The sequence below is a fragment of the Neodiprion virginianus genome, chromosome 7, assembly GCF_021901495.1.
Source record: "Neodiprion virginianus isolate iyNeoVirg1 chromosome 7, iyNeoVirg1.1, whole genome shotgun sequence".
Lineage (NCBI taxonomy): Eukaryota > Metazoa > Arthropoda > Insecta > Hymenoptera > Diprionidae > Neodiprion > Neodiprion virginianus.
The window spans coordinates 25215484-25233592 of NC_060883.1; the positions used below are offsets into that span (position 1 = coordinate 25215484).

The 18109-nt window shown below is 61.8% G+C and overlaps 2 protein-coding genes across 2 annotated transcripts; both read left to right on the top strand.

Annotated features, from left to right (window-relative positions):
• The first annotated feature begins 4578 nt into the window (after positions 1-4578).
• On the top strand, positions 4579-10627 carry LOC124309508 (uncharacterized). The gene is made up of 3 exons (XM_046773179.1): positions 4579-4886; positions 5133-7488; positions 7553-10627. Exons 1-3 carry the CDS (start codon positions 4579-4581, stop codon positions 10625-10627), a joined length of 5739 nt encoding a protein of 1912 aa, XP_046629135.1.
• Positions 10628-11655: 1028 nt separating this feature from the next.
• On the top strand, positions 11656-17704 carry LOC124309509 (uncharacterized). The gene is made up of 3 exons (XM_046773180.1): positions 11656-11963; positions 12210-14565; positions 14630-17704. The coding sequence occupies exons 1-3, from the start codon at positions 11656-11658 to the stop codon at positions 17702-17704; spliced, it is 5739 nt and encodes a 1912-aa protein (XP_046629136.1).
• The last annotated feature ends 405 nt before the right edge of the window (positions 17705-18109 follow it).

Below are 18109 nucleotides of genomic sequence, written 5' to 3' on the forward strand. Positions count from 1 at the left end.
CTTGGCGGAGCGGCTCTCCAACATAATCGGAGAGAGATATGGCGATGCGGTCCAGGTGACGCGACCGTCAACTAAGGGGGAGTTGAGAGTGCAAGGGCTGGACGATTCGGTTACAACTGAGGAGCTGGCCCGCACCCTAGCAGAGCAGGGAGGATGCGGCCCACAGGAGATACGTGTAGGCCCCCCTCGCAGAATGGCTGGCGGGCTCTTCAGCGCCTGGGTGCAATGCCCCCTAAGAGCAGCCACAACCGTAGCGGCAAAGGGGAAATTTAAAATAGGCTGGACCATAGCCAGAGTCGAGCTACTGGAGGCGCGGCCCCGGCAATGTTATAGGTGCTGGGGCTTTGGCCACATAGGCACCTCGTGCAACGCACCGGCAGCGCGCGGGCGCGCGTGCTTCAGATGCGGCAGCGAGGGGCACCAGGCGAGGAGCTGCACATCCGCCCCGAAATGTGTAGTGTGCGATACCAAGGGGAGGAACAGCGCCCACAGGATGGGGTCGGGACGCTGCGCGTCGGTTAGCGAACGGGGTCGGGGGCCCGTAGCCAGGAACATAACAGATGGCCAGGTTCTTCTTACAGGGCAACCTGAATCATAGCCGGGGGGCTCAGGACCTACTGAGCCAGTTCGCGCTGGAAGAGGGGGTGGATGTGTGTCTCATATCCGAGCCACACTCCATCCCGGGTGCAGACAGTTGGCTGAGCAGTGAGGATGGCCTTGCGGCCATATTTTGGAGGACGGAGGGTGATGCACCACGGTGCTCCCTACTGGAGAGGGGAAGGGGGTACGTAGCGGCTAAATGCGGAAATCTAGCAATTGTGTCTGTCTACATATCCCCCAACGTCTCCATGCAAGCCTTTGAGGCATTCATGGACGACCTGGATCGGGTGGTCCGGTCAGCAGGCGGTGGCGGTAGGGGAGTATTGGTGGGCGGCGATTTTAACGCCCGCTCGCCGACATGGGACCCAACGGGGAGCAACCGCAGGGGGGAGCTTCTGGAGAGATGGGCGGCGTCGTGCGGAATAAGCCTGCATAATGATGGGTGCACGGCAACATGTGTCAGGGCACAGGGCTATTCGGTTGTCGACCTGACGTGGTCGACGCCGAATTTGACGCCGATGGTACAGCAATGGCGGGTCCTTACGGAGACGGAGACGCTATCGGACCATCTCTACATAGTTTACGAGGTACGGGTCCCCCGGCGCGTAAGATCTGTGGCCGGGGGGGGACACGCACGATGGAACTGGCGTAAATTCAAAACAGAGTGCTTCCGGGAATCCCTAGAGACCTGTCTGGCATGGGGACCAACGGGAGAGGATCAGACCACATCGGCCGGCCTCGCCGCATGGGTGGAGAGAGCCATGACGCAGGCTTGCGACGCGGCTGCTCCCAGAGCCCGACCCAAGAGCTGCAGGAGGACCACACACTGGTGGAACGAGGACCTGACTGAACAGCGCAGGCGCTGCGTGGCAGCAAGAAGACGGCTTACCAGAATCAGGAGAGCGGCCAGCGGCCCCCACCATGATGCAGAGGCCGAGTACCGCGCCAGCAAACGGAGGCTGCGGGATGGCATCAAGGCTGCGAAGGCCAAAGCCTGGGAAGACCTCGTGGGTTCCGTGGAAGCGGACCCATGGGGCCTACCATACAAACTAGTGCTGGGCAGGCTTCGCACCGCCACGAGGGGGCTGACAGAAACTCTCGACAGCCAAACCCTGGGGAGACTCCTTACGGCGTTATTCCCAAGAGGAGAGGGCAGCGCACCGATAGGCCAGGAAGACCGGAGCTGGGATGAGGGTTGGGCGGTCACGACCGAAGAAGTTCAGTCCGCGTTTAAGAAGGGGAGCGGGCGAAACACCGCCCCGGGACCAGACGGCGTCAGAGGAGCCGCGTGGGCGGGAGTCCCCGAGGGGATGACCACCCTGATTGCCAAGATGTTTACGGCGTGCCTACGGGAGGGGCACGTCCCGCGAACTTGGAAGAGGGCCCGCCTAGTGCTCATCCCCAAAGGAGGCACGTCCGGCGGACCTCTTCCTAAGGTCAGACCTATATGCCTTCTGGGCGAACTGGGGAAGGCGTTTGAAAGGGTACTGGTTTCCCGATTGGGGGACTGGATGGAGGAGAACCCCCGGGCACGGCTGTCAGACGACCAGTACGGTTTTCGGAAAGGACGGTCAACAATCGACGCGCTCATTAGAGTGCGGGAGTTCGTCGAGGGCGCCACAAGGATGGGAGGCTGTGCGGTGGCTGTATCTCTTGATATAGCCAACGCGTTCAACAGCCTCCCATGGCCAGTCATCACGAACGCGCTCGCGACAAAGGGAGTACCCGCGTATATACGGCATGTTATTAACAATTATCTTTGTCACAGGTACGTCGAGTACGTAACGGAGGGCGGGGGAGTGAGCAGCCTGGAGGTGACAGCTGGAGTTCCGCAGGGATCTGTTTTAGGTCCCCTACTGTGGATCATGTCGTTCGACCAGGTCCTGCAGGTTGGAGCGGAGCCGGATACCGCGGTAGTATGTTACGCGGATGACACCCTGGTCCTGAGTGCCGCGGCGGATCCGGCTTCAGCGGTGGCGCTGGCCAACGTAATGGTGGCGAGGGTGTGCCGAAGCATAACGGGCCTTGGGCTGAGAATTTCTGCCGATAAGACGGAGGCGGTCCTCTTCGGCCGCGCTGGAAAGGGGAAGGTGGGACACACCCCGGACGTGAGGGTGGGCTCGCAGAGGATCCCACTGGCGGGATCCATGAAGTACCTTGGGGTCTGGCTGGACTCCGGGCTTACGTTCCGGGTGCACTTCGCGGCGATGGAAGCAAAGGTCGGGGGCATCACGAGGGCCCTATCCCGACTAATGCCGAACCTGAGAGGGCCGTCGGAGGCGAAGCGGCGACTATATGCAGGGACCCTGTTCGCGGTCATCTTGTACGGGGCCCCGGTATGGGGGGACGTGGCGGAAGGATCCAGGCCCATCCAACGAGCCATGGGGAAACTCCAGCGGAAGATCTGCACGAGAGTGGTCGCGGCATACCGGACGGCGTCCATGGTATCCGTCACCCTGCTAGCCCGAACAACGCCGCTGCACTTGGTGGCTGGTGCCTACCGACGGGCATATGGCTGGATGCGGGAGGCGCGAGCGATTACGGGAGTCTACTCGGCTGAAGAAGCAAAGGCTGTAAGGGCGAGAGAGCTCCTCGTTGCCCGCGAATGTTGGAGGAGGTCCCTGGAGGGTCCCGACCTCCCCAGTGGGAGGTTGAGAGCGGCAATTGAAGGCAACTGGGATGAGTGGCACGGCAGGGGACACGGAGGGCTGACCTTCCGGCTGACCCAGGTGCTGACGGGCCACGGCTGTTTCGCCGACTTCCTGCACAGGATAGGAAGGGCGGAACGGCCGGACTGCCAGCACTGCGGGGGGGCCGCGGACACAGCGAGCCACACAGTGGAAACATGCCCAGCGTGGGCGGAGGATAGAGCGGCCCTGCGGGAGGCCATTGGGGGGGACCTGACCCTGCCTGGATTAGTACGAGCGATGTCGAGCTCGGGAGAGGGATGGGCGGCAGTGGCCCGCTTCGCGGAGCGGGTGATCGCCGCGAAAGAGATAGAGGAGAGAGCGCGGCAGCAGCAGGCCTCGCAGCGCGGGGGAAATGAGACCCGGTAGAGTAGGATACGCGGGCCGAACGGCAGAACAGCGGTAGTTCGGATAGGTGGGGACCTGAACGGGTTAGCGGGGTGGGTTGCCGGCCGAGCTCCGCTCCGTCCCTCAGGGCGGGCCGGGGGAGGCGCAGAGGGGCATAGGTGGTGACAGGTAGCGCGGCGTAGGTCGCAGTAGGCCCCCGGTTAGGGTTAGGGCTAGGGCCTCTCTGCCTAATGCCTCCTCTTCATCTTCGGCCCCAACCCCCTGGGACGGCGACTGGAGCGCGACGCCGTGCAGTCTTGCCCGGCCCCCGCGAGGGTAGTCTTGGCCCCTTAAGGGCGCAGAGAGTGGGAATCACCCTCGGCATTGGGCGGCTTCGACTCACGAAGCGACAGCCACAGAGCAGACAGGGGGAGGATCCTCACGAGGAAGTTAGTAGTCGTCACTATAGCTAGCGCGAGGGGAGGGAAGGGGTAGCGCAAGCCCCGACAGGCTGGATACGCAACCGCGTATAAGTGCCGGGGGGCTCCCTGAAGATATGCCTCGCGCGGTTCCGGGGAGTCCCCTACCCGCACCAGGGTGGCCGCTGGTTTTTTAGTGGGTGCGAGTCCCACACTACCCCGAGGATCCTTGCGCGGACCCTCGGGGTGTGCATAAGGCATTTTTCCAGCGATAACAAAAAAAAAAAAAAAGGTTAGGTTAGGTTAGGTTAGGTTAGGTTAGGTTAGGTTAGGTTAGGTTAGGTTAGGTTAGGTTAGGTTAGGTCCCCTACGTCGGCTGTCACCTTGTCGTGGTGTAGGGGCTTGACGGCCGCGATGAATCTCGACGACCCGACGCCCCGGGGCTTCAAAACCCCGTGGCGGAAGTGATTCTAGACGAGCGTCCACTAAGAACAGTCGGCCCAGCCCCTCGGGGCTGGGTGTATGAATGTTAGTGTGAATGGGCGATGTATACATGGGATGCGGTCGGGGCCCCTGGGGCGATTTCTCAGAGACTAGCCAAGGAAGGAGTAGTTGCCGACCGACCGGGGCTGCGGGTGAAGTCAGTACCTTTACCGGACCTCTGTGGCGTACTACGGGTAAACGTAAGGCCACGGAACCTCGGTTCCCTGGCGAAGGTCCCAGGAAACCACATGTCCAAAGTGGGAGAACCGCTCCTCGCAGCTGACTGGAGCCAATCTGGGAGTCAAACCTCGGATCCCGGGCGCATGTGTGGAGGATTACCCGGTCAGTATTTCCTCATACCCGACGTCCGGTAGGGCAAATCCGGCAACGTCTTACCGGGTCGGGGCCTACCCTGTTTCGGATTGACAGGGGAATCCCCGGCCTGGCGACGTTAAAGATGTAGGGACGGGGGGTTCGAGCGGATAGGGCAGACCACCTGACAAACCGACAGCGGCTTCCGTTCGAGGGGGTAGGACTCTTACCGGCGGGGATAGATGCCACACCGCGGTGTGGCTGCCATGATGGCCGAACCGTCGTTATTTACTTTTTGTTACAGAATGGATATCTCAATTTTTGATCACCCAAATAAACCCAAGCAAGGAGGAGGAGGAGAGGACAGGGAGATACGGGGACGCCCCATCGTTAGGGGAATTAGCTGGCCCCCAGTCACGGCAAATACGGGAACGGACCCAGTGGCTGATACACATGCGGCCAAGGCCCCTGGGAAGGAGGGGAAGGGGGAGACCACGACAACGGCACCTGCAGATAAGCAACCCCCGCAGACGCTGTGCCAACAGGGGAGCAAGAGGAAGGGGAGCGAGCTCACCCCACCAGGAGTCGCGAGTTCCACGGACGACGAGGAGCCGACCCTGTCGCGCAGGCCGGTAAGTACGCGGGGAGGCATACCGGGAGCCGTAGAAAGCGGGGCCGGAGAGGCGAGAGATGCGCCTTCGGCCAACGAGAGTGAAGGACAGCAACAACAACAGCAAAAGAAAAGTACTGGTACGCGCCCTAAGGACAAAAAGCGGCGCGTTGTCCTCAACAACAAGGGAGCCTACGCCGCAGGGGGCTCGGACACAGACGACTCGGCATCCGAGGAAGTTACACACAGTCAACGTCCGGGGATGGCAAAACCCCCCCCTACCGCCACGAAGGCCAGGGGAAAGACCACCGGTACGGGGACGAGTTCCCCAGAAGACACGCCGGCGGGCATAGGTCCCGCCGAATACAGACATATGACCGCGGCAGATCTGGGAGCCCAGATCAGAGACTGGATTGAGGAAATCGATGGCATCAGGGTAAGATGCAAATCTATGAACGGTAGGATGAGCGGGGAAATAAAAAGAAGAGTGGGCTGGGCGAAAAACGCCTTGCTCACCCTTACCGGCAAAGCGGAAATGGCAGCCGGTCCCGCAGAGCTCCTGGAGGAGAAGAGGAGGTTGGAAATCCAGGTCCAGGATGGAATGAGGGAGAGAGAGAAACTACAGAGAAAGCTCGAGGAGTATCGGGTGGCCCTAGGGAGAGCCCAGACCGGGGCAAAAACCCCCGTCGTAGATACCTACGCGACGGTCACCAGGGGGACACCCCCAACAACGCTGTCGCTCGATATTCAGGCGGCAGCGGTGGGCACGGCAGTGGAAACCAGCGAGGGCCAGCCCACAGCGACGTCGACCGGCGCGTCAGATCTCGGACTCCAATTCACGGACTCCGAGCTTTACCTGGTCCCGGATGAGGACAGGGCCAGGAGTGAAGAGCTGGCCAGGCAAGCAGCGGCCCTCAGGCAAGTTCGAGAAGAGGTGAACCGGATCTCCCACATGCTGAGCAGCACGAGAGACGGGGGAAGCCCAAACCTAAGCCTCACCGCGACTGCCCTGGGCGCCGCAAGAGGAAGAGGTGCAGGCCCCGAACCGCCCAGCAAAGCGTCTGCGGTGCCTAACACTGCCCGAGAAACCGCCAAGCCTATGGTGGAAGCCCCAGGCGCGGCAGACTCCCCAATGGAGACAGACGACGTCGCTTGGGTCGAGGTGCGACGGAAAGGCGCGACGGCGAACGTAAAGAGGAAGAAGAAGGAGGAGCGACTAACCGCAGGGACCCCCTCCGGAGGGGCAAACCATAGTGGGTCGGCAGCGGAGGCCAGACTAAGGGTCCCACCGTCGACACAGGCGCAGACAGGGGCGAGCAAACCGCCCGGAGTCGCGCGAAAGGCCCCGAGAACCGCGGCGGTTGCAATTAAGTGCAGAGGGGAGAGCTCCCGATATGCAGAAATCCTGCAATTCGCCCGTAGCAAAATACAACTAGAGGAGTTGGATATAGGAGGGACCAGGGTCCGGCGAGCAGCCAACGGTGGGGTACTCATTGAGATACCCGGACCCGAAAATGCAAAGAAGGCGGACGCCTTGGCGGAGCGGCTCTCCAACATAATCGGAGAGAGATATGGCGATGCGGTCCAGGTGACGCGACCGTCAACTAAGGGGGAGTTGAGAGTGCAAGGGCTGGACGATTCGGTTACAACTGAGGAGCTGGCCCGCACCCTAGCAGAGCAGGGAGGATGCGGCCCACAGGAGATACGTGTAGGCCCCCCTCGCAGAATGGCTGGCGGGCTCTTCAGCGCCTGGGTGCAATGCCCCCTAAGAGCAGCCACAACCGTAGCGGCAAAGGGGAAATTTAAAATAGGCTGGACCATAGCCAGAGTCGAGCTACTGGAGGCGCGGCCCCGGCAATGTTATAGGTGCTGGGGCTTTGGCCACATAGGCACCTCGTGCAACGCACCGGCAGCGCGCGGGCGCGCGTGCTTCAGATGCGGCAGCGAGGGGCACCAGGCGAGGAGCTGCACATCCGCCCCGAAATGTGTAGTGTGCGATACCAAGGGGAGGAACAGCGCCCACAGGATGGGGTCGGGACGCTGCGCGTCGGTTAGCGAACGGGGTCGGGGGCCCGTAGCCAGGAACATAACAGATGGCCAGGTTCTTCTTACAGGGCAACCTGAATCATAGCCGGGGGGCTCAGGACCTACTGAGCCAGTTCGCGCTGGAAGAGGGGGTGGATGTGTGTCTCATATCCGAGCCACACTCCATCCCGGGTGCAGACAGTTGGCTGAGCAGTGAGGATGGCCTTGCGGCCATATTTTGGAGGACGGAGGGTGATGCACCACGGTGCTCCCTACTGGAGAGGGGAAGGGGGTACGTAGCGGCTAAATGCGGAAATCTAGCAATTGTGTCTGTCTACATATCCCCCAACGTCTCCATGCAAGCCTTTGAGGCATTCATGGACGACCTGGATCGGGTGGTCCGGTCAGCAGGCGGTGGCGGTAGGGGAGTATTGGTGGGCGGCGATTTTAACGCCCGCTCGCCGACATGGGACCCAACGGGGAGCAACCGCAGGGGGGAGCTTCTGGAGAGATGGGCGGCGTCGTGCGGAATAAGCCTGCATAATGATGGGTGCACGGCAACATGTGTCAGGGCACAGGGCTATTCGGTTGTCGACCTGACGTGGTCGACGCCGAATTTGACGCCGATGGTACAGCAATGGCGGGTCCTTACGGAGACGGAGACGCTATCGGACCATCTCTACATAGTTTACGAGGTACGGGTCCCCCGGCGCGTAAGATCTGTGGCCGGGGGGGGACACGCACGATGGAACTGGCGTAAATTCAAAACAGAGTGCTTCCGGGAATCCCTAGAGACCTGTCTGGCATGGGGACCAACGGGAGAGGATCAGACCACATCGGCCGGCCTCGCCGCATGGGTGGAGAGAGCCATGACGCAGGCTTGCGACGCGGCTGCTCCCAGAGCCCGACCCAAGAGCTGCAGGAGGACCACACACTGGTGGAACGAGGACCTGACTGAACAGCGCAGGCGCTGCGTGGCAGCAAGAAGACGGCTTACCAGAATCAGGAGAGCGGCCAGCGGCCCCCACCATGATGCAGAGGCCGAGTACCGCGCCAGCAAACGGAGGCTGCGGGATGGCATCAAGGCTGCGAAGGCCAAAGCCTGGGAAGACCTCGTGGGTTCCGTGGAAGCGGACCCATGGGGCCTACCATACAAACTAGTGCTGGGCAGGCTTCGCACCGCCACGAGGGGGCTGACAGAAACTCTCGACAGCCAAACCCTGGGGAGACTCCTTACGGCGTTATTCCCAAGAGGAGAGGGCAGCGCACCGATAGGCCAGGAAGACCGGAGCTGGGATGAGGGTTGGGCGGTCACGACCGAAGAAGTTCAGTCCGCGTTTAAGAAGGGGAGCGGGCGAAACACCGCCCCGGGACCAGACGGCGTCAGAGGAGCCGCGTGGGCGGGAGTCCCCGAGGGGATGACCACCCTGATTGCCAGGATGTTTACGGCGTGCCTACGGGAGGGGCACGTCCCGCGAACTTGGAAGAGGGCCCGCCTAGTGCTCATCCCCAAAGGAGGCACGTCCGGCGGACCTCTTCCTAAGGTCAGACCTATATGCCTTCTGGGCGAACTGGGGAAGGCGTTTGAAAGGGTACTGGTTTCCCGATTGGGGGACTGGATGGAGGAGAACCCCCGGGCACGGCTGTCAGACGACCAGTACGGTTTTCGGAAAGGACGGTCAACGATCGACGCGCTCATTAGAGTGCGGGAGTTCGTCGAGGGCGCCACAAGGATGGGAGGCTGTGCGGTGGCTGTATCTCTTGATATAGCCAACGCGTTCAACAGCCTCCCATGGCCAGTCATCACGAACGCGCTCGCGACAAAGGGAGTACCCGCGTATATACGGCATGTTATTAACAACTATCTTTGTCACAGGTACGTCGAGTACGTAACGGAGGGCGGGGGAGTGAGCAGCCTGGAGGTGACAGCTGGAGTTCCGCAGGGATCTGTTTTAGGTCCCCTACTGTGGATCATGTCGTTCGACCAGGTCCTGCAGGTTGGAGCGGAGCCGGATACCGCGGTAGTATGTTACGCGGATGACACCCTGGTCCTGAGTGCCGCGGCGGATCCGGCTTCAGCGGTGGCGCTGGCCAACGTAATGGTGGCGAGGGTGTGCCGAAGCATAACGGGCCTTGGGCTGAGAATTTCTGCCGATAAGACGGAGGCGGTCCTCTTCGGCCGCGCTGGAAAGAGGATGGTGGGACACACACCGGACGTGAGGGTGGGCTCGCAGAGGATCCCACTGGCGGGATCCATGAAGTACCTTGGGGTCTGGCTGGACTCCGGGCTTACGTTCCGGGTGCACTTCGCGGCGATGGAAGCAAAGGTCGGGGGCATCACGAGGGCCCTATCCCGACTAATGCCGAACCTGAGAGGGCCGTCGGAGGCGAAGCGGCGACTATATGCAGGGACCCTGTTCGCGGTCATCTTGTACGGGGCCCCGGTATGGGGGGACGTGGCGGAAGGATCCAGGCCCATCCAACGAGCCATGGGGAAACTCCAGCGGAAGATCTGCACGAGAGTGGTCGCGGCATACCGGACGGCGTCCATGGTATCCGTCACCCTGCTAGCCCGAACAACGCCGCTGCACTTGGTGGCTGGTGCCTACCGACGGGCATATGGCTGGATGCGGGAGGCGCGAGCGATTACGGGAGTCTACTCGGCTGAAGAAGCAAAGGCTGTAAGGGCGAGAGAGCTCCTCGTTGCCCGCGAATGTTGGAGGAGGTCCCTGGAGGGTCCCGACCTCCCCAGTGGGAGGTTGAGAGCGGCGATTGAAGGCAACTGGGATGAGTGGCACGGCAGGGGACACGGAGGGCTGACCTTCCGGCTGACCCAGGTGCTGACGGGCCACGGCTGTTTCGCCGACTTCCTGCACAGGATAGGAAGGGCGGAACGGCCGGACTGCCAGCACTGCGGGGGGGCCGCGGACACAGCGAGCCACACAGTGGAAACATGCCCAGCGTGGGCGGAGGATAGGGCGGCCCTGCGGGAGGCCATTGGGGGGGACCTGACCCTGCCTGGATTAGTACGAGCGATGTCGAGCTCGGGAGAGGGATGGGCGGCAGTGGCCCGCTTCGCGGAGCGGGTGATCGCCGCGAAAGAGATAGAGGAGAGAGCGCGGCAGCAGCAGGCCTCGCAGCGCGGGGGAAATGAGACCCGGTAGGGTAGGATACGCGGGCCGAACGGCAGAACAGCGGTAGTTCGGATAGGTGGGGACCTGAACGGGTTGGCGGGGTGGGTTGCCGGCCGAGCTCCGCTCCGTCCCTCAGGGCGGGCCGGGGGAGGCGCAGAGGGGCATAGGTGGTGACAGGTAGCGCGGCGTAGGTCGCAGTAGGCCCCCGGTTAGGGTTAGGGCTAGGGCCTCTCTGCCTAATGCCTCCTCTTCATCTTCGGCCCCAACCCCCTGGGACGGCGACTGGAGCGCGACGCCGTGCAGTCTTGCCCGGCCCCCGCGAGGGTAGTCTTGGCCCCTTAAGGGCGCAGAGAGTGGGAATCACCCTCGGCATTGGGCGGCTTCGACTCACGAAGCGACAGCCACAGAGCAGACAGGGGGAGGATCCTCACGAGGAAGTTAGTAGTCGTCACTATAGCTAGCGCGAGGGGAGGGAAGGGGAAGCGCAAGCCCCGACAGGTTGGATACGCAACCGCGTATAAGTGCCGGGGGGCTCCCTGAAGATATGCCTCGCGCGGTTCCGGGGAGTCCCCTACCCGCACCAGGGTGGCCGCTGGTTTTTTAGTGGGTGCGAGTCCCACACTACCCCGAGGATCCTTGCGCGGACCCTCGGGGTGTGCATAAGGCATTTTTCCAGCGATAACAAAAAAAAAAAAAAAAAAAGGTTAGGTTAGGTTCCGGTTAGGTTAGGTTAGGTTAGGTTAGGTTAGGTTAGGTTAGGTTAGGTTAGGTTAGGTTAGGTTAGGTTAGGTTAGGTTAGGTTAGGTTAGGTTAGGTTAGGTTAGGTTAGGTTAGGTTAGGTTAGGTTAGGTTAGGTTAGGTTAGGTTAGGTTAGGTTCCCCTACGTCGGCTGTCACCTTGTCGTGGTGTAGGGGCTTGACGGCCGCGATGAATCTCGACGACCCGACGCCCCGGGGCTTCAAAACCCCGTGGCGGAAGTGATTCTAGACGAGCGTCCACTAAGAACAGCCGGCCCAGCCCCTCGGGGCTGGGTGTATGAATGTTAGTGTGAATGGGCGATGTATACATGGGATGCGGTCGGGGCCCCTGGGGCGATTTCTCAGAGACTAGCCAAGGAAGGAGTAGTTGCCGACCGACCGGGGCTGCGGGTGAAGTCAGTACCTTTACCGGACCTCTGTGGCGTACTACGGGTAAACGTAAGGCCACGGAACCTCGGTTCCCTGGCGAAGGTCCCAGGAAACCACATGTCCAAAGTGGGAGAACCGCTCCTCGCAGCTGACTGGAGCCAATCTGGGAGTCAAACCTCGGATCCCGGGCGCATGTGTGGAGGATTACCCGGTCAGTATTTCCTCATACCCGACGTCCGGTAGGGCAAATCCGGCAACGTCTTACCGGGTCGGGGCCTACCCTGTTTCGGATTGACAGGGGAATCCCCGGCCTGGCGACGTTAAAGATGTAGGGACGGGGGGTTCGAGCGGATAGGGCAGACCACCTGACAAACCGACAGCGGCTTCCGTTCGAGGGGGTAGGACTCTTACCGGCGGGGATAGATGCCACACCGCGGTGTGGCTGCCATGATGGCCGAACCGTCGTTATTTACTTTTTGTTACAGAATGGATATCTCAATTTTTGATCACCCAAATAAACCCAAGCAAGGAGGAGGAGGAGAGGACAGGGAGATACGGGGACGCCCCATCGTTAGGGGAATTAGCTGGCCCCCAGTCACGGCAAATACGGGAACGGACCCAGTGGCTGATACACATGCGGCCAAGGCCCCTGGGAAGGAGGGGAAGGGGGAGACCACGACAACGGCACCTGCAGATAAGCAACCCCCGCAGACGCTGTGCCAACAGGGGAGCAAGAGGAAGGGGAGCGAGCTCACCCCACCAGGAGTCGCGAGTTCCACGGACGACGAGGAGCCGACCCTGTCGCGCAGGCCGGTAAGTACGCGGGGAGGCATACCGGGAGCCGTAGAAAGCGGGGCCGGAGAGGCGAGAGATGCGCCTTCGGCCAACGAGAGTGAAGGACAGCAACAACAACAGCAAAAGAAAAGTACTGGTACGCGCCCTAAGGACAAAAAGCGGCGCGTTGTCCTCAACAACAAGGGAGCCTACGCCGCAGGGGGCTCGGACACAGACGACTCGGCATCCGAGGAAGTTACACACAGTCAACGTCCGGGGATGGTAAAACCCCCCCCTACCGCCACGAAGGCCAGGGGAAAGACCACCGGTACGGGGACGAGTTCCCCAGAAGACACGCCGGCGGGCATAGGTCCCGCCGAATACAGACATATGACCGCGGCAGATCTGGGAGCCCAGATCAGAGACTGGATTGAGGAAATCGATGGCATCAGGGTAAGATGCAAATCTATGAACGGTAGGATGAGCGGGGAAATAAAAAGAAGAGTGGGCTGGGCGAAAAACGCCTTGCTCACCCTTACCGGCAAAGCGGAAATGGCAGCCGGTCCCGCAGAGCTCCTGGAGGAGAAGAGGAGGTTGGAAATCCAGGTCCAGGATGGAATGAGGGAGAGAGAGAAACTACAGAGAAAGCTTGAGGAGTATCGGGTGGCCCTAGGGAGAGCCCAGACCGGGGCAAAAACCCCCGTCGTAGATACCTATGCGACGGTCACCAGGGGGACACCCCCAACAACGCTGTCGCTCGATATTCAGGCGGCAGCGGTGGGCACGGCAGTGGAAACCAGCGAGGGCCAGCCCACAGCGACGTCGACCGGCGCGTCAGATCTCGGACCCCGATTCACGGACTCCGAGCTTTACCTGGTCCCGGATGAGGACAGGGCCAGGAGTGAAGAGCTGGCCAGGCAAGCAGCGGCCCTCAGGCAAGTTCGAGAAGAGGTGAACCGGATCTCCCGCATGCTGAGCAGCACGAGAGACGGGGGAAGCCCAAACCTAAGCCTCACCGCGACTGCCCTGGGCGCCGCAAGAGGAAGAGGTGCAGGCCCCGAACCGCCCAGCAAAGCGTCTGCGGTGCCTAACACTGCCCGAGAAATCGCCAAGCCCATGGTGGAAGCCCCAGGCGCGGCAGACTCCCCAATGGAGACAGACGACGTCGCTTGGGTCGAGGTGCGACGGAAAGGCGCGACGGCAAACGTAAAGAGGAAGAAGAAGGAGGAGCGACTAACCGCAGGGACCCCCTCCGGAGGGGCAAACCATAGTGGGTCGGCAGCGGAGGCCAGACTAAGGGTCCCACCGTCGACACAGGCGCAGACAGGGGCGAGCAAACCGCCCGGAGTCGCGCGAAAGGCCCCGAGAACCGCGGCGGTTGCAATTAAGTGCAGAGGGGAGAGCTCCCGATATGCAGAAATCCTGCAATTCGCCCGTAGCAAAATACAACTAGAGGAGTTGGATATAGGAGGGACCAGGGTCCGGCGAGCAGCCAACGGTGGGGTACTCATTGAGATACCCGGACCCGAAAATGCAAAGAAGGCGGACGCCTTGGCGGAGCGGCTCTCCAACATAATCGGAGAGAGATATGGCGATGCGGTCCAGGTGACGCGACCGTCAACTAAGGGGGAGTTGAGAGTGCAAGGGCTGGACGATTCGGTTACAACTGAGGAGCTGGCCCGCACCCTAGCGGAGCAGGGAGGATGCGGCCCACAGGAGATACGTGTAGGCCCCCCTCGCAGAATGGCTGGCGGGCTCTTCAGCGCCTGGGTGCAATGCCCCCTAAGAGCAGCCACAACCGTAGCGGCAAAGGGGAAATTTAAAATAGGCTGGACCATAGCCAGAGTCGAGCTACTGGAGGCGCGGCCCCGGCAATGTTATAGGTGCTGGGGCTTTGGCCACATAGGCACCTCGTGCAACGCACCGGCAGCGCGCGGGCGCGCGTGCTTCAGATGCGGCAGCGAGGGGCACCAGGCGAGGAGCTGCACATCCGCCCCGAAATGTGTAGTGTGCGATACCAAGGGGAGGAACAGCGCCCACAGGATGGGGTCGGGACGCTGCGCGTCGGTTAGCGAACGGGGTCGGGGGCCCGTAGCCAGGAACATAACAGATGGCCAGGTTCTTCTTACAGGGCAACCTGAATCATAGCCGGGGGGCTCAGGACCTACTGAGCCAGTTCGCGCTGGAAGAGGGGGTGGATGTGTGTCTCATATCCGAGCCACACTCCATCCCGGGTGCAGACAGTTGGCTGAGCAGTGAGGATGGCCTTGCGGCCATATTTTGGAGGACGGAGGGTGATGCACCACGGTGCTCCCTACTGGAGAGGGGAAGGGGGTACGTAGCGGCTAAATGCGGAAATCTAGCAATTGTGTCTGTCTACATATCCCCCAACGTCTCCATGCAAGCCTTTGAGGCATTCATGGACGACCTGGATCGGGTGGTCCGGTCAGCAGGCGGTGGCGGTAGGGGAGTATTGGTGGGCGGCGATTTTAACGCCCGCTCGCCGACATGGGACCCAACGGGGAGCAACCGCAGGGGGGAGCTTCTGGAGAGATGGGCGGCGTCGTGCGGAATAAGCCTGCATAATGATGGGTGCACGGCAACATGTGTCAGGGCACAGGGCTATTCGGTTGTCGACCTGACGTGGTCGACGCCGAATTTGACGCCGATGGTACAGCAATGGCGGGTCCTTACGGAGACGGAGACGCTATCGGACCATCTCTACATAGTTTACGAGGTACGGGTCCCCCGGCGCGTAAGATCTGTGGCCGGGGGGGGACACGCACGATGGAACTGGCGTAAATTCAAAACAGAGTGCTTCCGGGAATCCCTAGAGACCTGTCTGGCATGGGGACCAACGGGAGAGGATCAGACCACATCGGCCGGCCTCGCCGCATGGGTGGAGAGAGCCATGACGCAGGCTTGCGACGCGGCTGCTCCCAGAGCCCGACCCAAGAGCTGCAGGAGGACCACACACTGGTGGAACGAGGACCTGACTGAACAGCGCAGGCGCTGCGTGGCAGCAAGAAGACGGCTTACCAGAATCAGGAGAGCGGCCAGCGGCCCCCACCATGATGCAGAGGCCGAGTACCGCGCCAGCAAACGGAGGCTGCGGGATGGCATCAAGGCTGCGAAGGCCAAAGCCTGGGAAGACCTCGTGGGTTCCGTGGAAGCGGACCCATGGGGCCTACCATACAAACTAGTGCTGGGCAGGCTTCGCACCGCCACGAGGGGGCTGACAGAAACTCTCGACAGCCAAACCCTGGGGAGACTCCTTACGGCGTTATTCCCAAGAGGAGAGGGCAGCGCACCGATAGGCCAGGAAGACCGGAGCTGGGATGAGGGTTGGGCGGTCACGACCGAAGAAGTTCAGTCCGCGTTTAAGAAGGGGAGCGGGCGAAACACCGCCCCGGGACCAGACGGCGTCAGAGGAGCCGCGTGGGCGGGAGTCCCCGAGGGGATGACCACCCTGATTGCCAGGATGTTTACGGCGTGCCTACGGGAGGGGCACGTCCCGCGAACTTGGAAGAGGGCCCGCCTAGTGCTCATCCCCAAAGGAGGCACGTCCGGCGGACCTCTTCCTAAGGTCAGACCTATATGCCTTCTGGGCGAACTGGGGAAGGCGTTTGAAAGGGTACTGGTTTCCCGATTGGGGGACTGGATGGAGGAGAACCCCCGGGCACGGCTGTCAGACGACCAGTACGGTTTTCGGAAAGGACGGTCAACGATCGACGCGCTCATTAGAGTGCGGGAGTTCGTCGAGGGCGCCACAAGGATGGGAGGCTGTGCGGTGGCTGTATCTCTTGATATAGCCAACGCGTTCAACAGCCTCCCATGGCCAGTCATCACGAACGCGCTCGCGACAAAGGGAGTACCCGCGTATATACGGCATGTTATTAACAATTATCTTTGTCACAGGTACGTCGAGTACGTAACGGAGGGCGGGGGAGTGAGCAGCCTGGAGGTGACAGCTGGAGTTCCGCAGGGATCTGTTTTAGGTCCCCTACTGTGGATCATGTCGTTCGACCAGGTCCTGCAGGTTGGAGCGGAGCCGGATACCGCGGTAGTATGTTACGCGGATGACACCCTGGTCCTGAGTGCCGCGGCGGATCCGGCTTCAGCGGTGGCGCTGGCCAACGTAATGGTGGCGAGGGTGTGCCGAAGCATAACGGGCCTTGGGCTGAGAATTTCTGCCGATAAGACGGAGGCGGTCCTCTTCGGCCGCGCTGGAAAGAGGATGGTGGGACACACACCGGACGTGAGGGTGGGCTCGCAGAGGATCCCACTGGCGGGATCCATGAAGTACCTTGGGGTCTGGCTGGACTCCGGGCTTACGTTCCGGGTGCACTTCGCGGCGATGGAAGCAAAGGTCGGGGGCATCACGAGGGCCCTATCCCGACTAATGCCGAACCTGAGAGGGCCGTCGGAGGCGAAGCGGCGACTATATGCAGGGACCCTGTTCGCGGTCATCTTGTACGGGGCCCCGGTATGGGGGGACGTGGCGGAAGGATCCAGGCCCATCCAACGAGCCATGGGGAAACTCCAGCGGAAGATCTGCACGAGAGTGGTCGCGGCATACCGGACGGCGTCCATGGTATCCGTCACCCTGCTAGCCCGAACAACGCCGCTGCACTTGGTGGCTGGTGCCTACCGACGGGCATATGGCTGGATGCGGGAGGCGCGAGCGATTACGGGAGTCTACTCGGCTGAAGAAGCAAAGGCTGTAAGGGCGAGAGAGCTCCTCGTTGCCCGCGAATGTTGGAGGAGGTCCCTGGAGGGTCCCGACCTCCCCAGTGGGAGGTTGAGAGCGGCGATTGAAGGCAACTGGGATGAGTGGCACGGCAGGGGACACGGAGGGCTGACCTTCCGGCTGACCCAGGTGCTGACGGGCCACGGCTGTTTCGCCGACTTCCTGCACAGGATAGGAAGGGCGGAACGGCCGGACTGCCAGCACTGCGGGGGGGCCGCGGACACAGCGAGCCACACAGTGGAAACATGCCCAGCGTGGGCGGAGGATAGGGCGGCCCTGCGGGAGGCCATTGGGGGGGACCTGACCCTGCCTGGATTAGTACGAGCGATGTCGAGCTCGGGAGAGGGATGGGCGGCAGTGGCCCGCTTCGCGGAGCGGGTGATCGCCGCGAAAGAGATAGAGGAGAGAGCGCGGCAGCAGCAGGCCTCGCAGCGCGGGGGAAATGAGACCCGGTAGGGTAGGATACGCGGGCCGAACGGCAGAACAGCGGTAGTTCGGATAGGTGGGGACCTGAACGGGTTGGCGGGGTGGGTTGCCGGCCGAGCTCCGCTCCGTCCCTCAGGGCGGGCCGGGGGAGGCGCAGAGGGGCATAGGTGGTGACAGGTAGCGCGGCGTAGGTCGCAGTAGGCCCCCGGTTAGGGTTAGGGCTAGGGCCTCTCTGCCTAATGCCTCCTCTTCATCTTCGGCCCCAACCCCCTGGGACGGCGACTGGAGCGCGACGCCGTGCAGTCTTGCCCGGCCCCCGCGAGGGTAGTCTTGGCCCCTTAAGGGCGCAGAGAGTGGGAATCACCCTCGGCATTGGGCGGCTTCGACTCACGAAGCGACAGCCACAGAGCAGACAGGGGGAGGATCCTCACGAGG